Source organism: Gekko japonicus, unplaced genomic scaffold (assembly GCF_001447785.1).
Source record: "Gekko japonicus isolate JY-2015 unplaced genomic scaffold, Gekko_japonicus_V1.1 scaffold1155, whole genome shotgun sequence".
NCBI classification, from domain to species: Eukaryota; Metazoa; Chordata; class Lepidosauria; order Squamata; family Gekkonidae; genus Gekko; species Gekko japonicus.
The window spans coordinates 573,769-592,832 of NW_015166457.1; the positions used below are offsets into that span (position 1 = coordinate 573,769).

General features: G+C 40.3%; 1 protein-coding gene across 1 annotated transcript in view; it reads left to right on the top strand.

Annotated features, from left to right (window-relative positions):
- The window catches only part of EPM2A (epilepsy, progressive myoclonus type 2A, Lafora disease (laforin)), a 69,006-nt gene extending 51,834 nt beyond the window's left edge, over positions 1–17,172 (top strand). The window contains exons 3-4 of the mRNA XM_015412044.1: positions 2,549–2,790; positions 16,571–17,172. Coding sequence (XP_015267530.1) covers positions 2,549–2,790; positions 16,571–16,845 — 517 coding nt within the window. The 3' untranslated portion in view covers positions 16,846–17,172. The remainder of the gene's footprint in view (positions 1–2,548; positions 2,791–16,570) is intronic.
- Positions 17,173–19,064: the final 1,892 nt, after the last annotated feature.

The following is a 19,064-nucleotide window of genomic DNA, read 5'->3' on the forward strand; positions in this document are numbered from 1 at the left end:
ATGAATACAGTGAAAAGGGGGAGGGAACCCAGTTGCACCTAGGAGAGCCCTGGCATAAGGAGCCCAACAAAACACACACTGTAGCAAGGCACACAAAAGCTCATACCTTGAATAAAACTTTATTGATCTTAAAGGTGCCTTGTATTTCTCCTGTGTGATTGAAGCAGCTAAGCAAAGCAAGGCAGGAGAAAGTGGATAATGAACCTCGAACAATTAGACTGGAAAGGTTTAGTCTCCCAAATGTCTTTTATCATCCCTAACTGTAATTAGTGCTGTTTCTGAAATAGAGAGACCTCCAGTGTGACTAAACAGCTAACTTCAAAATACAGCGGATGCAGACAGGTGTGTATTATTTTTTTGACTTAGCTACATTTCTTGATTTCTTGGAAAGAAAAATACAGAAAAATAGAAGAGTTGTCTATCACATCAGTGTTAGTTTTCTGAAGTTAGCACTGTAGGGGAATTAGAGCTCTATCACATTGTAGAGGAAATTTTAATGGAAATCTTGAAGACACTCATTAATGGTCAGTCATTCCAAGGCAGGCTTTGTACCTACAGTGGAATTGTAGGAATTGCTGTTATAATCTAAGGTGACAATCCTTTGGACATCCTCATGACAGTGTGGTTGTTCAACAAATATGCCTCATTGTAGAATTTGTATCAATTATCCTTATATCTGGCTTGTCTATTGTAAATAGAAGATTTTCTTAAACTGCAGCTGTTGATGTCAAGAACATTGTCTTCTTTCTAAGTGAATAGTAGCTAGAATGCTGTGAATGCTAATGTAGTACAGATAATAAATATTGGGACAAGCTCGGATGGATGATGTTATACTTATTTTCTATGTTTTGTTACTGTTGGTTATAGGACATGACCTAGACTGTTGAGGTAGGAGGTAGACTGGCTCATGATACATAAACTACCATAAGGGTAAGGTTGGGTTTTCACCTGACCAGACCAATGAGAACCATGACACATTGTGAATAATTTGGTAGTAGAATGAGGTGTTACAACTGTAGACTATATCAGTTCATATTGCAAGTACATCTGTAAATAACTCCCTTCATGAAGAAGAAGAAGAAGAAGAGATGCTTTTTATACCTTCCTTTTCTCTACCACAAGAAATCTCAAAGTAGCTTACAATCTCCTTCCCTTCCTCTCCTCCCCAAGGTAACCCAGAAGGCTTCATGTGGAGGAGTGGGGAATCAAACCCAGTTCTTCAGATTAGAGTCCTCCACTCTTAACCACTACAGCACACTGACTATAGTAAATTATCATACCTAGGAGCAGGGCTATTTTTGGGCAGGAACGCACAGGAATTGAGTTCCAGCTGGCTTCAGAGTTGGCCACGCCCACTACAGCCAAAACCTCTGTGTGTGTGGCTACAGAGGGAAGGCCTAGAGAGAGATCCCCCTGGTGACTCCAAGGCGGGCAAGCCAGGAGGGGCCTGGAAGGATCAGGGGAGCATTTAAATGCCTCCCTGTGCCTTCCCCGGCCTGTCCAAGGGCCAGCTTGCCCGGGTTCCCCGCAGCTACGGGGCCCCCGAGCAAGCCAAGGGAAGGCAGTTTAGACTGCCTTCCCCCTAAGGGCCAGATATGCTAATGCTAATGAGTTTCTAATATGCTAATGAGTTTCTGTTATTAGTTGTGGCCTATTATGCTAATGAGTTACTGCTGGGCTTTTTCTACAAAAAAAAGCCCTGCCTAGAAGAGGTGTTTAGTACAGCTGTCAGTGACATGTAAGGAGGTATTTAACAGAATTCAAAAATATGACCACCCTACCACACTCACATGCAGTCTGAAGTGGAACCATCCAGAATTCTACAACCTCATTCACTTCAGAGAACAGCTCTAAAATGTTTTGGCTGGGTTAGCTAAGCTCCTTCATTTATTGCAGTTAATAACAAGCGTGTTCTCATTTTGTTAACTATCTGTGTTCAGAGAACACTAATTTCTTTCCATGCTTTTCCCTTCCAGAGAGTCCCTCTCTGAGGAAAGCCCTTAGGGATGCAAAGCTGTGATTTTACATAGTTTTGCACCCTCCGGGTTTTGTTTTGTTTTAAATTGCCAGTTACCATCAAGATGATAGTGTGAGGAAACATTCTATTTTAGCTGGCTTATTTACATCTAGCGAAGTCCGAACAGTTGTTTCCTTGCCATCAGGAGCCTCATTATAATAACATTTTAGAACCAATGAACTATTCTGTGTATGTGGTGTAACCAGGAGGCCTCTGTTAGTGTTTTTCCCTGTTTGGGTTGTCTCTGGTTGCCTTCCAGTGTCATGTGCTCTTTTTGCATGTGTTTGCTCACACTTTCTTCTGCTGGAACAATAGGCCATTGTTTACTTCCCCATGATTGCCAAGATAAGATTAAAAAGGTGAGAGCACTGTGTCCACTAAGTAAGCACACATTATCACAAGTGTGAGCAGCTTATACACCAATGTGTGCTGCTGTTAAAGGCATAGCTATGCTTCATATTATGTGAATGGTTGTAGAAAATCTTTTAAGTATTTTAACATACAGTATTTTAATGTATTTATCCCTGATAGAATTTTGCCAAATCTATGGCTGGGAAGCTGCCCTCGTCAAGTGGAGCATGTGACTGTGAAGCTAAAACATGAGTTGGGTATTACAGCTATAATGAACTTCCAGACCGAATGGGATATTGTTCAGAATTCCTGGGGATGTAACCGCTATCCAGAACCTATGACCCCAGAGGTTCTCATGAAGCTGTACAAAGAAGAAGGCCTTGCTTATGTCTGGATGCCAACACCAGACATGAGTACAGAAGGTAATGTTTAGATTTTACCTTCAGCAGAATATGCTGAAGAAAGAAAGATCTTTCATGAATATAGCTGCATTGTGTGAACAATTGGTTTTAACTTTCATGTAAGTTATTGTTAATGTTTTGCTCCTTGGCTCTGCCTTGATCCTGAGTGTCTTATCTTTAGTTGATTTTGCCTTGCTCTGCATCTCTGTGAATCATGGCTAATCTGTTTGCTTGTCCCTTGCCTGTTTGCCCTTAGTTTTCTTCACATCCTCTTATACCACATTTGAAAATCCACTTCATTTTGGAACATTATTCTAGTGAGCCTGGCTTGTTTTCTAAAACTAAGTTCCTCTGGTCACTATTAACCCTAACTAAGATGTACTAAACACATACATTTTAAAAGCTTATCTGGTCTTTCTAAAATCAGAACTGATAAGGTATAGACCACCTCCAATGGAGTTTCTTTTATCAAAAGTAATTCTTTCATAGATATTTGATTAGACAGGCAAGAGACAGATGGAGAGTAACAAATGTTTACTTAACAGAAATGAAGTATTTAACAAGGTAAGGCTATTGTGTGGAAATGCTTCAGTAGATATAGTGAACTGCTTCTCAACTTAGCTCCCATAGGTTACAGTCTTTCCCCAACAAAAGTAACCACCTCACAGCTGAGCCTCAGTTAACATAAATAAATCCTGAGTAGAGGCTTGATTCCCCTTTCTCCAGACAGATTGCCTCAGCTTACAAGGTTTCACTAGGACCTAGTTTCATAACAGACAGGATCCTTTCTAGGTTCAAGATTGCTGTTTTAATACAACACGCTCCTGTCCACAGAACCTGTGCATGTAAGGTAAGAATGCTGGGCCCTTACCAGGTTGCTTATATGTCTCACTAAAACGAGTTTTCTTCCCTAAGCTGAGCCCAAACCCTAACTAAAAGCCAAAGAAAAACCCAGCTAAACTGATGCTCTTATCGAGAGCCACCAAAATCCCTTGTCTGAGGAATTTGTTTTCCTCCCCCCTCACAACCTACCATGGAGTTCCGTGGGCTCTGATTGACTGATAACCACTTGGATTTGTATGAGACAAAAATCACAAGGATTGGTTCAGAACCCTGAAGGAGAGGTGGGACTTTTGGGGATGACTCCCACAACCCACTTCCCCCTGGTTATCTTTCTCCTCCTTGTTGCTGTAGTCTTTCATTATAAAAAAAGTTGGTTCAGTATTATATACAACTGATTGCTGCTTTTAAGCTTGAATCCTGTATCTTCTTTCTGCTTGCGCTCCTCTTCTTCCATTGAAGAGGCAGTGAAAATCCTTGTGTTGTGGTGGCAACTGGTTATCAAAGCAACTTTAAAAAATCTGCACAGCCAATCAGAAGCTGTGCTGACTTGGCTGGTAGCCACTGAGGCGATAAGCTAGAAGCTGAAGACACGAGCCAGAATCAAGGTCAGTGAGAAAGCCAAAGGTCTGATAGCCGTGAAGTCATTTCAAGAATGCAGGTTTCCAAAGGCAAGGAGCGACTGCTGCACACTCAGAAGCAGGTCTGATTTTGCAGAGTTGTTGCCACGCTGGAGCAGGTGCGCCAAGGGGTTTTAAACAGATCCTCCCTCCCTTTGGAGTTGAGTCTGCAGAGGCTTACAACTCTCTTTGACGTTGCTGGAGCTGCAGCCTGGCACTTCTTATTCCTGCAAAATCAGCATCTGCCATGCCCTATGTCTGGGGCACTCAGGGGAACTAGGCGGGGAGTCTAGCCTTGGGGTGTCTGCAGCTGGGGTTGCTGGCCCTGGCTCAGGAATGTTCTCTCCTTCTGGCTGCACCTCTTGTGCAGCTGCTGGGGACTCTTCCTCCTCAGGTACTGCTAAGGGTTCTTCCTCTGGGCTGTCCCTAGAGGAGGCTGAGTTGTTCCCTGCCTCTTCCTCATCTGAGGAGGAGTCAGCCTCAGCCGTACCCGTACCCATGACAGAAGCCCTGCTGGGCAAAAGCCCCACATAGGCCCTCCCATTTTCTAAAAACACTTGTTGGGTACCAGGAAAGCTGTTGGCAGGCACCATGCTGGTGATCCCTGTTCTAGGTACTTCTATTCATGCAAGACCAATGTCTTTTAAGAAGCTAGAAAGTGTCTTGTACCAAATGGAATGCACTTCACAGCATAAGAACACCTCTGCAATGGAAAGAATGTATCATATCGAGGGGAGGGGCTGCAGCGTGGTGCTACAGTCACAACCGAGGTTTGCTCCTCGGCCCCGCCGGCATCACTGCTCTTTTCAATGGGTCTCAGGGGCTCCCAAGGCTCCCCTGTCCCCCCGGGAAGGGGGTGCAGGGCAAGGGGCTTGATCTGGGCTCCTCGTACAGTGGCTGCATATGGGTAGTAGCCCTGGATCACCTCCAGCACGAAGTGGCTCGAAGAACACTCACGGCGACATGGGCTTTTAGCTGTCGCTTTCCAATAAGGGTTTTTTTTAAAAAAAACAGCAACATCAAAAAAAGCTTCAAAGATCATGACTTTCCAGGTACGTACAAGGAGACAAATGAGAGACAAACAGGATTCAGAATCACAGACTCAACCTCAAGATGGATAGAAGGAAGATATAAAGATAATCTCAGTAAACTTTAATGGACTAAATGCTCCCCAGAAAAGAAGACGGTTTTTTCAACAATTAAAAAAAAAAACAATTCTGATATTATATGTCTCCCATATTAAACCTGCAGACCAAAAGCATCTTCAAGTTAGAAAATTTGGGGAAACTTTTATTGCATCAGACAAGGACAAAAAGAAAAGAGGTGTAGTGACGTATGTAAAAGAACATCTTCAACCAGGGATGATATATGCCTCAGAAGATGGATGAATTCTATTGGTTCAAATACAAATACAAGAAGACCCTTCTCTTAAATATTTATACCAAATCAACACCAAATCAACACCAAGAGAAATTCTACAAATCCTTACAAGAATTGATTTCTAAACAGGACTATGATGAACTTTGTATGATTGGAAACTTTAATGCAGTTTTTGATAGGACATCAGATAGAAAGCTGACGAAAGGAAAGCGGAAACAAGGAAATGAGTTACCTCCAACATTCTACCAACTAGTTGAAGAATATAACTGTGTGGATGCATGGAAATTGAGAAATCTACAGAAACAAGACCTTTGATTTGGCAAGACATATGATTTGGCAAGACATATGTCCTGGTCAAGAATAAGATATGTGTTGGATCTCATCTACAATGACAAATGATGTATTAGAAGCAGAAATTCTGCCAGCAACTTTTGCTGACCACAACCCAATTGCTCTCGAATTACAAGATACTCCTACATGAAGCAGATGGACTCTGAATACTGCAATTTTAAAGAATGAAAGATTTTTTAAAGAATCCAACAAAGAATTTCCGTTCTTTTTTGAAACTAATATTCTTCCTGGAATCTCTATAAACATGGTATGGGACGCTTTCAAAGCTTTTACCAGAGGATGGATGAATCAGCATATATTAAAAACCAAAGGTTAGAAAAATACTCTCAGATTCAAGATCAGATTAAAAAACAAGAAAAAATAAAGCAGGATCTTTCAAGCGAGCAGAAGAAGATTAAACTTAAACTTTTGCAACATCAAATGAACTGCTTATTAACACAGAAAATAGCAAAAAAGATAATGTATGCCAAACAAAACTATTTTGAGAATGCAAATAAACCAACCAGATGGTTATCTTATAAACTTTGTAAGGAAAAGGAAAAAAGATATATAAAAACACTCAAAAATGATATGGGAGAAGAGAGAAATAAATTGGAGGATTTGAAAAAAATTGTAGAACTATATCATATAAATTTATATAAAAAACAGAAGCACTACAAGAACAAATTAGAAACTATTTTGAAATCCACAAACCAAAAACCTTTACAGAAGAGCAGAGGAAAATATCATTAGCTAAACTGACAGAAGCTTTAAAAAAGCAACCAAAAAAGGGGGGGGGACCTCCAGCCCCAGATGGGCTTCCAGTGGAATATTATCACATTTTTGAAGATCAACTGATAAGGCCCTTAAAAGCATTATGTCAAAGCATAATAGCTGAAGGAGAAATACCAGATTCTTGGAATGAGGCTTTGATAACACTTATAAACAAACAAAACTCAGATGAAAAAGAAATAAAAACCTATAGACCTATTTCTCTTTTGAACGTGGATTATAAAATGTATGCTTCTATTTTAGTGGCAAGAATGAAAAGAGTTTTTATCACAAATGATTCACAAAGATCAAGCAGGCTTTCTCCCCAAAAGACAACTCAGAAATAATGTGAGGACGATTTTAAATGTTTTAGAATACTACGAAGTCCATCCAGAAAAACAAATGGCTTTAATTTTTTTAGATGCAGAGAAAGCCTTTGATAATGTTAGTTGGAATTTTATGCTTGAACTACTTTCACACTCCCAAGCTGGGACAGATTTTCATAAAATGTTTGAAGCAGTTTATACTAAACAACAAGCGAAGATTTCTATTAATGGAGATTTATCACAAAGTATTGAAATACAAAAGGGGACTAGACAAGGTTGCCCCTTGTCACCTCTATTGTTTATCTTTGCTCTTGAAGTCCTAAATGAATTAATTCGAGCAGATCAGCAAATGAGAGGTCTGAAGCTAAGAGGTGAAGAATACAAACTTTTAGCATTTGCAGATGATTTAGTCTTTATTTTGGAGAATCCATCTAGTTCTATAAATATATTGATATCTGCCCTGCAAAAATATGGAGAAGTGGCAGGAGTTAAAATTAATTGCAAAAAACCCAAAAAATATTGACCAAAAATATAACAAAACCTCAAGCTCTCCACTTACAAGAAATAACAGGATTTGAAATCAAGAAGAACAAATATTTAGGAATAAACATAACAAATAAATGTAGTTCTTTGATGGAAAATAACTATATGGAGCTGTTGAAAGAAATTAAGAAAGACCTGGAAAAATGGAAAACCCTTCAAATATCCTTAATGGACAGAATAGCTACTATTAAAATGAATATATTACCAAGATTGATTTTCCTATTCCAAACAATACCGATTCTTCAAAATCAAAAGTATTTTAAAGAACTTGATAAAATGATGATTCATTTTATATGCCAAGGGAAAAGATCAAGAATAAAACTTGAAGCAGTTCAAGATGCCAAAGATAGAGCTGGTTTCACGTAGTAACTGTCAGCTAAGCTGCCATGGAGGTTGGGGGGGTCAGTTGTACTCTAATTGCCTTTGCATTCCTTCTGTGCTTCTTCGCTGCTGTAACACTTATCTCTAAGTTTGGCATGTGGTGGGATGTTGATGTCTAGTTCTAAGGGAACTGTGGGAGCGAGCTTGGTATACTACATTGTTGGCTGTGGGTTCTGACAGTAACTCCCCCCCCCACCATAGAAAACAATGGAAGGGATAGGTGCAACCTGTTTGAGGGTCCATAGAATTGGACCCCCTGGTCCAATGCTCTTGAAACTTGGTTGGTAACTTGGGGAGAGGCTCCAGCAGCTACCCTGTGAGTTTGGAGTCTCTCCCTCAAGCCCCCTCCCCTCCAACCCCCAGAATATACCCTATGTTTTTGCCCATGACTTTAATGGCCCATAAAATATAATGGGGCTGAAATTGACATTCGGCTAGCCGAAAGACTCCCGAATCGGCTCGTACTGATGAAACTGACATGCGGGAGTCTTACTGCCAGCCAAAATTGATTCTGCCCGATTCGGCTGAATCCGATTGGGCCAAAAAAATTTTTTTTGCACACCCCTACCTGTAACTGTTGGGGTTTTTTTTACCTCAGAACACTGAGCTCTACAGCTGACGAATCAGATAGTGGGGGGTGTAGAGAGGCAGCTACCTGGCAGCCGCATAGGAATCAATGGGGACAGCACATTTCCCCCCTTTTGATCCACTTAGGGGTCGAATTTCTAAAAATCCCTCCTTAGTGAGCACCTACGCCATGGTAGGAGCGTTCACCCCGAATTTGGTCCAGCGGTTTGGCCTGGTCGTTGATTTTATGGTGAGGGGACTTTCTTTTATATAGATTTGATTACCTCTGCTAGAATACTATATGCTAAATATTGGAGAAGAGCAGAAACTATCTGCAACAACCAGAAAAATGCCTTCAATACTACTGCCACTGCTGAGATCCGGTTCCGGTATGGCACTGTGACGGGTGGCTCTGGGATCTCCTGGGCCGCCCGATCCTCTTGCGTTCTTTTTGGAGCCCCCCAGATGTTGGATGGGGTCCACTTGGTTTCTTGGAGGGAGACCAAGTGGCAGGAGGCTTGGTCTGGTACTCCCTGGCCTCGGCAAGGCGGGGGTGAGATTGGAGCACCTGAGGAGCAAGAACATGGCCGCCATGTTCCAGCACAACAGTGACCAGCCATTTTATAGTTAATTATTTTTTGAAGTATATTTGACACATCGCATTGCTTGGAAGAGTATATTTTGCGTATACTCAATCGATATTAAGTAGAAGTGGTTCTATACCCTCCGTGAACTTTTCCCTGTCGAAAGAAAAAAGTGGCCGTAAAACTGCTTGGGAAGAGAGAATGATGAAGCGTGATGGGGGTAACTATTACTACCAAAACTATTACTACCTTTCAAGAAATATGTTTACAGCATAATGAAAAGAACATTAATATGAAAGACTAATTGAAATAGCTACACTTGATCTTAGCCAAAAGGCCGAAAAGTTTATATGTGTAGAGTGTTGAAGTGAGGAAATGGAAATGATGATTGTTAATGAGGAAATGGAACTGGTGACTGTTAATGAGGAAATTGATCAGGACACAAAAGTTTGTGATCTTACACTGGAACAATTTCGGAAAATTTTGATGGAAGAAGTGGGGCAAGCATTTAAATTAGCCCGTGAGAACCGTTGGAGAAATACCCAGAGGTGAAGGATAACAAAGATGAATTACAACTAACGCAGAAACCGGGTGAGGTGCAGGAATGTGAACAGGAGAGAGATCCAGCTTTTACGCAGCCACTGCCCACAGAAGATGAGACACAGGAGACTGATATTCCTAAATTATTTTTGGAGGCACAAACAAATATGGGATTTGGAAGGATAAAAAAAGTTTGTTAACCCCCCTCCCTGAGAAAGAAGAAGAAGCCAACAATAGGGGGGGGGAAGGGATGATGTAAAGAAACATAAGCTGTGCAAAGGACTGAGATCTGCATTAAGGGAATATGGAAGAGACAATTTGGAAATTAAAGAAAGAAGTGGGGGGAAAAGTTATAAAAGCTATGTTTAAGTAATTTGTTTGTTTAATATAAATGGTCGGAATAAAAGGAAATAGAACGCATTGTTATTGTAATTCACCTTAGTAATTTTTTTGTGGTATGAATTGTGAAAAACATTTGTTTCGTTTTCTCTTTGCCTTTTTCTTTTTGATTTTTCCCCTTTGTTCTTTTCCTTTTAACCTTCCCCTGCTTAGGTGGTTATAACATATGGAGGAGGATTAGAAATATTGTAAATGAGAATTAGTGATAGATAAATGTTAGGTCAGGAGAAGGGAAAACCTTATATTATTAGTCAAAGGTCTGAACAAGAGATAAAAGCTAGTGGTGGTATTATAGTATTTTATCTGCTAGAGATAATCTCAGTAAGAATAACAGTTAAAATAAAATTTCATATTTTTAATTTTGCTTCTGTTTCCCTATCATAGATAAATTAAATGAAATTAAGATTTATTTTTAATCAACTTTTAGTATTAGAAGTAGTATTATGGTTCAGATTGTTTAAAGATCTGTATTTCTGCTATTTTGTCATGTAAATTAATTTGGTTGTGACAACTATGTTTGATATTCGAGTGGCAAGTAGTAAGGTATTGTAAAGGGATAAGCAATATTTGGTAGAGGGTTGTTATTTGAATACTCCAGTTGAATATATAAAGAAAAACCTTTTCCTAAAATTAGAAAGAACATTAATCTTTGACATATGAGCAATTTAAATTGAAATCTGACGTGTGATTTTCCAATTAGCTATATTGTTCCAAGGATAGGAAGACTGTTCAGTGGTAGTAAAGTGTACGTAGAAGTGTTTAATTATTTTTGTAGATCAATCCGAGAGAAATTAAAGTTACGTAATGTGAAATTTTAGTTGGTTAGTAGTCGATTAGAGGGGAATTATATGGTATTTACTTATAACCAAGCTGTCTATGCACTGTGATGTGTTGAGAAAAATTACTTGTAATGTTTGCCCATGTTTATTTCTGTTATTTGTGTGTGTGTGATGTGTGTTTAATATGCATAAAAACCCAATAAATATAATTTAAAAAATACTACTGCCACTGCTGAAAGCCTGTTATTATTGCAACAACCTATCTTCAGCCATACCCATGAGCACGCTTGTTTCCTAGCTGTGCTATTCTAGAATATGTTTTAATAAAAATACTGCCATGCCAGGTCAAAGCCAATTATCCAGTGTTTCCTGTCAAAGTGGCCATGTGATCATACAATCTACCTAATCTAATTTCCTTCCATGAGATAGTGAAATTACTAGAACCACCACATCACAAATAGGAAGAAAGGGAGAGGTCAGCTCTCACACATGGACTTCAGGTAAAATCATCCCGCAAATGTGATGAACAAGTTGGATAGTGCTATATATTTAGAATATCTCTAATGACAAATGTAACAAAAAGTAATTCTTCAGTATTATTTTGTAGGAACATATGAGCTCATTATTTTCAAAATTCCAAACAAACTTGTTTTCTGAATATTTCTGTCTTTTCCACATCATCATTCTCTGCATTCAGGTAGTTGTCGTAGGAGAGTGTCAAGGAAAGCTAGCTGTTTTGGGGAGAGTGCAAGTGTTTCAGATACCTTATTTTTTCATTACTGTTTCCATTCCATTAATTTTGAATTAATTAATTAATTTTTAAAGGACTGAATCCTTTATTTACGGGGCAAAGAGGAAAAATGAAGTCTTTCTGCTTCTGATGTTTTTTTGGAAGAACGTTGCATTGTACATAGGATACAGATAGGGAAACTGATATTTTTATTTATGGAACAACTTCATCCAATTTGTGAATGGTGCAAATATTGGTGTACTATAGGTGGAATTTTATGTACCAGAAACAAAAGAAACTTGCAAAAGCAGACCTTCCACCATTCCTCCAGTAGGCCCATGTGTCCCCTGAAAAGCAGATGCTGAGAGCTGGAACCCTTGTGGACACACACATCCAGTGAGACTGGGGAACTGGATGAAATCAGTACAGTGGTATCAGGAAGTCAGGCAAGATCTGCTTCAATGGATCTTTTGAGCTTGCAGTTGATAAAATTGAACCAATTAGTGACAAGGGACAAGACATTCCATGAAACTTCCTACACAACAACAACCTGTTACATCCTGCTGCAGTAGATCTACATGTCAAAACCTGTTTTGTGGACATAAAGTACTTTACTGGATTTGGGATATAATTTATAATTCAGAGATTGAAATTTATCTTTCTTCACCCATGTCTTTGGTCTCAGCCCTTGTTCATTTTGCAAACAGTTTTTAATAGTGACAATGATATTTATATCGCTACTTTTATTGGTCATTTGCTCATCCTTGAAACACAGATGGCTAGATCAATATCATGTCTTTTTAAGAAGTCAGATTTTACTAACTGTCACAGAATCAGATCATGCATAATTGTTAGAATTTCTTTACATCTTAAATCAATTCTTATTTATGTCTGAAATAAAATTATATCTGAAAAATATTGACTGTTAACTTTCAATATTACTGTAATCCCATTTTCTGATTTACATTCTATGCTTCCCATATTTTTATGTAGCCCAGTTTATCTGCCTTGGAGAGCAATCCTAAGGAGGTCTACTGAGAACTGTACTGAGGCATATTTGATGTGGCTTACTCCCAGGAGAGTGTCCTTAAGATTGCATTGTTCATCATAGTGGCTGAAGTAGTTTGGGTATTTACTTAATGAGGCAAGGCATGTCTAATTTTGCTTCTGAGATTATACTCTTGTCTCTTCCACTTTGGTGTAGTGGTTACAAGTCAGTTTGGTGCAGTGGTTAGGAGCGCGGACTCTAATCTGGGAGAACCAGGTTTGATTCCCCATGTCCCCACAAGCAGCTGCTGTTGTGACCTTGGGTCAGTCTCAAGTTCTCTCAGAGCTGTTCTGTCAAGAGCAGTTTCTGTCAAGAGCTCTCTCAGCCCCACCTACCTCACAGGGTGTCTGTTGTGGGGAGGGGAAGGGAAAGGAGACTGTAAGCCGCTCTGAGACTCCTTTGGGTAGTGATGGGTGGGGTATAAATCCAATCTCCTCTTCTTCTCCATATTCACTATAAAAATTTGGCAGTATAGGCTTGGATGGATGGATCTTCTTGTTTCCCTGTGCTTGAACGAGTCCTACAGAGTACCAGTTCCTAGAGGTTAGTGGCTGTCTCTAGAGCTGTGTAACTGTCATTGAATAACACAACACTGTTTTGCTATGGGCAGCCCTCAGGCCACTTCATCTGTTGTCCCTGCTTCCTTAGGAAGTTCCACCTCATGCTTTGGGAACCATATTCCTAGATTCCCCTTCCCCTGATAAATGCCATAACAAAAGTGACCTCATGCGGGATATTTATTTGTTTGAAATATTACATTCTGTTTTTCGGTTGAGAGAATTTCCCAGGCAACTGTTAAATGAGATACACTGTAATAATATCATCCGAAAGATAAAAACTCAATAATTATCAGTAAAATACTATAGTGGGTAGAGTGCTTTGATTTACCCAGGGGTCATTTCATAGAAAAAGAGCTAGGGGGACTCATTAGCATAACTCATTAGCATATGCCACACACCCTGACATCACCGGAAGTGTGTCCTCCCCATAGCCGGCGGCGACCTCCAGCGGGCACCAGCAGGGAGCTCCAGGCCCCGCCCTCCCGCACCTCACCCGGGGGGATGGCGTTCCCCCGCGTCCCCCCCCAAATGACCCCATTTACCACTATGAAATTTAGAATGAAAACAGATGTAATATGAGCTGTTCCAGGAGCTGCCAGCTAGTCGTGTCTCCTGTTTAGCATTGCCGGCTCTGGCTTGGGAAATTCCTGGAGATTTGGGGACAGTAGCTGGAGATGGCAGAGTGTGAAGAGGTATGTGGTGCCCTTGGAAGTTGCCATTTCCTCCAGGGGAACTGAGTTCTGTAGTCTGGAAATGAGTTGCAATTCCAGGAGAATGCCCAGTCCTGTCTTGAGGTTGACAAAATTACTCCTGCTACAGTTTGTGGGGCTTTAGTTTTTATAGAGCTTGTGCGTCCAAGAGTGCTTCCAAAGTATAGTTTGCTTCCAAATTATCATCATCACTTTGTAAATGTTACATCTGTCACCATACTGAGGGTTTAAATCTATGTTCTTGAGGAGGTTTTGGTCAAATTACTGCTTAGAGCCTATCCCTCCTTTCAGTGTTATTATCAAGATAAATTAGATCAGAACTGCACAGCACTTTGTAAACTGAAAGATGCAACAAAAGTTATTAACAGTCTTTGGCCTTTGACATCCCAGTTAATATAACCATGTTAACGACAGGCAGCCAGGTAGTGTATGAAAGTGAAGTAACTTCAAATGCTACACTTTTCCTACATAGAAATGTGTGCTAAATGGGATATTGCACATATATATTATAATTTGAAATAAGATGTTTATAATTTCCCCAATCAACGTACCTGACAATGAAAATTACACTCATGCTACCCTTTACCTTATCCAGTATACTTACATGAAATAAGAAGTATCACAAATTTCTTGATATTTGGATGCCAAACAGTATCCAAATTACAGTTCTACATTGTACTACAGCATCAGTGCATTGTTATGCATGTTCTCTCTTTCATAATTTTGACCAATCACTTGCTACTGGTACTCATATTTCACAGTGAAGCTGACTTGTTTGGTAGTAAGTAAGCAATAACACCAAACTTAAAAGAGCATCTCATATATAATTGGACTGGTAATAAGCACCATCTTTGTAGGAGGTCTTTAAGCAATGGAATTTTTAGTGCATTTGTCTAAATTGTCTCTAATCAGCATATATTTAACATTCTCTGCAAGGAAAGATGTCTTGAAAAATCAGTGAACTGGTTTTTCTGTCAATTATACTAAATTAAATAAAACTTTTTGGTTTGTGTTGGCAGAAATCTCATTCCATTCTTTAAAAAATGATAATAAGTTGCAAGTGGTGTCAGATATGAACTGCAAACAAGCGTTTTCCCCTCAGTATTTATTAATAAAGGAATAACAAACTTTTAAAGAAAAACATTGAGTAAGTATTTGAGCCAATCTGCATATTATACTTACTACTATTACTCTACCTGGGGCAGTGTATGCTAAGGTTGCTCATCATGTAATTAACCTTATTAGGGCAAATAATGTTATGAACAGCTTCTAGATATTACACTCCTAGTATGGAAATACCCACGTACATTTTCTTGATGTAGAAAAGATCAGGCTAGATTGATCTCATCTGATCTGGGTAGCTTAGCAGGATCAGCCCGGGTTAGTATTTGGATGGGAGACCACTAAGGAGTCTAGGGTTGCTATGCAGAGATAGGCAAAGACAAGCCTCCTCTGAATAACTCTTGCCTTGACATCTCTATGGGGTCACCATAAACTGGCTGCAATTTGGTGGCCAAAAAAATAGCCCTTGTACTCTGTAAGGAGAGATAGTAGAAAGAACGTTACCCATTATTTATGTGGAGCAAGTCCTACTATCCTGATCCTGAAGTGGTTGTAAATCACTTCTTTCAGATAAAGAATGGATGGCTAAAATGCAATCATGAGGTAACTCTCCTCATAATCTCACTATCATGTGTTTGCTTTGCAGTCACCATAAAGTGGGATCCATTTAAAACTGGTTTGTTGGAATGGTTGTCGAAAACGTGGTATGCTACATTGGGCCATCATATAGGTGCTCAGGATGGGATATATACATTGTTAGGATAGTGGAATGTCACAAAAGAGGTTATTAAATTGGTGTCATAGGTAGAAACACAAATATTTATGATGGGGGTGCAAAGCGGCTTGAAAAAGTAAGGTATCATTTTAAAGGATTGTTGAGTCAGTGCTCAGCAGGCTTCAGTCTACAGAACAGTGTCACATGTGTCCCAGGACTAAGCCTACGGCCAGACCCCTCTAAAGGGGTTGCACTTTGAAACCTCCCGAAGTGAAGGATTTATAATCCTTTGGCTCTTCTACAAATCCTTGACTTGTCATCATAAGGTAAAGGTAAAGGTTCCCTTGCTCGAAAGCCAGTCGAATCTGACTCTAGGGTTGCAGTGCTCATCTCCGTTTCAAAGCCGAAGAGCCAACACTGTCCGAAGACGTTTCTGTGGTCATGTGGCCGGCATGACTAAACACCAAGGCGCACGGAACACTGTTACCTTCCCACTGAAGTGGTACCTATTTATCTACTTGCAATTTCTTGCTTTCGAACTGCTAGGTTGGCAGGACCTGGAACTAGAGATGGGAGCGCACTCCATCATGCGGCACCCGGGTCTTGAACTGCTGAACTACTGCCCTTCCACAGCCTGCAGTTCAGCGTCTTAACCACTTGAGCCACCGCAGCTCCATAAAGCAATCATAAAGTCATCATAAAGCAATCCCTAATTACAAGTCACAAAATGAAAACAGCATGTGTGGGTTGTTGTTTTTTTTAAAAAAAAAACACAATGAAAATAAGTGAACTATATATACCTTGTTCTGGAACTAGGCTTGCATAGCTCACTGAATGTTAAAGATATCCTGTTAACAATGCTTCTGACTGTCTCTATTTGGCATGTATTTGACAGTTGTTCTCTTTTGATTCATAGGTAGAGTGCAGATGTTGCCTCAAGCTGTCTGTCTCCTACATGGGCTGCTGGAAAATGGGCATGCTGTCTATGTTCATTGCAATGCAGGAGTTGGCAGGTCCACAGCTGCAGTTTGTGGCTGGTTAAAATATGTGTTGGGATGGAATTTGAGGAAAGTGCAGTATTTTGTGGCTTCCAGAAGAGCAGCTGTCTACATTGATGAAGAGGCTCTTGTACGTGCTGAGGAAGATTTCTTTCAGAAATTTGGACCTCTTCGCTCCTCATGCAAGCCTTAACAGGAAAAGAAAAAAAAAGGAAATCAGTAGAGGTGCTGTCAAACCCAAGCACTTGACAAATCATTGATCTGGCTCCCAAAGTGCCTGAAGAAAAGAATAAATCATTGTTACTCATAAGAACAAGAAGCATGATATACCATCTGAATGCATGCTTCACATTTTTATTTTTCCTGAAACAATTTAAGCACAGGGGCTTTAATTCAACTGTGTGTGTATGCAGAGCCAGGGCAATGCATGAGTGGGGAGTTCTCTCATTTGTTTGTGATACATGACTAGAATTTGATCTTACAACATATGTAATGATTTAGATTTTTAACTTCTAAAACTAGCTGCAGAATTTAAGTTTAATCTATGTATTTTAAGGGTGGAATTCTCAGTTGTGATTCTTGCTGTGTAATTGACATTTCAGACATTTCAAATTTTTATTAACGTGTTTTGAATTGTAGTGAATTGTTTTATGGTAGGGAATCATTTTCCTGCCAACCTAGCAGTTCGAAAGCAAGAAATTGCAAGTAGATAAATAGGTACCACTTCAGTGGGAAGGTAACAGCGTTCCGTGTGCCTTGGTGTTTAGTCATGCCGGCCACATGACCACGGAAATGTCTTCGGACAGCGCTAGCTCTTCGGCTTTGACACAGAGATGAACACTGCAACCCTAGAGTCGGATACGACTGGCTTTTGAGCAAGGGAACCTTTACCTTTAGGGAATCGTTTTGCTTCATAGGTTGAACTTGTACCTCAAAAACAGATACTTAGTTGATGATCCTGCCCTGGTAGTAGTGCTTGAGTGCTGAGTCACCTGTTAAGCTGCATGAATTTTAAGGAGGAGCCCTAAGCCTGCATTTTGATGACATGCAGCACCTTCACCTCAAGAGATCTTTTGTGCTCTTAGTAGGGCCATACTATGGGTAGAAACTTCTTTTTCCATGTGGATAGCATTGGCTAAATCAGACAAACCATCATAAGCATGAGGCATATACTCCCAAGGAGGTATAGATAACTGCAGTGGGAAGCTACATCAAAGAGAGGATAAAGGCACAAGAGAGAAAGACAAAGAGAAGACAATAAAGAGAGAAACTGATAGAAACAGACTGAAAAGAAAGAAAAGCAAGTTAATTCCAGAGTGGAATGAGGCCCCCCTGGGACTTGCTTCTGTGCTCTGGGGGCTGTCATTCCACTCCCAGACCACTTTATATGGTCCTGGGCACCATAATTCCAATCTGGGCCCCCTCATTCTAATCCTAAAGCCCCTTATCTGGGCCCGGAGATCATATTTTGTGAGCTGTAATATATTTCAAGGGAGCCTATGCAAGTCAATTGGTAATCCTGGCTCCCATTATATTCAGTGGGCCTTCAGGCATCTCCCATTGTTTCCAATGGTTTCCAATGGTTATCCCTGTGATTCATTTTGCTACATCCTACTATTATGCTCCATAGGGAACTTTTCGGGAGGGGGGAGCTGTTTTTCAACCAAATTACACCAAAATTGCAGCCGAGAGTGCTGTTAGAACCAAGCTGAAGAAGAAGAGTTGGTTTTTATACCCTGCTTTTCTCTGCCCTAAGGAATTACAAAGTGGCTTACAGTCTCCTTCCCTTCTTCTCCCCACAAGAGGCACCTTATGAAGTAGGTGGAGCTGAGAGAGTTCTGACAGAACTGTGACTGGCCCAAGGTCATGTGGAGGAATGGGGAATCAAGCATAGTTCTTCAGATTAGAGTCCGCTGCACTTAACCATTACACCACACTGGCTCTCAAACAAATTGGACCAAGAAGACGTATTTTCACATGCCCTGAACAAGCTGCCCTGGCTCTCTATTTATCAAACCACAGAAGAACAAAAGAGCTCTCCCCCCCAAAGGAGAGAGGGAAAGAACTGCTGAACTACTGACCTTCCACAGCCTGCAGTTCAGCATCTTAACCACTTGAGCCACCGCAGCTCCTAAGGAACTACAAAGTGGCTTACAGTCTCCTTCCCTTCTTCTCCCCTCAAGAGACACCTTATGAGGTAGGTGGAGCTGAGAGAGTTCTGACAGAACTGTGACTGGCCCAAGGTCATGTGGAGGAATGGGGAATCAAGCATAGTTCTTCAGATTAGAGTCCGCTGCACTTAACCATTACACCATACTGGCTCTCAAACAAATTGGACCAAGAAGACGTATTTTCACATGCCCTGAACAAGCTGCCCTGGCTCTCTATTTATCAAACCACAGAAGAACAAAA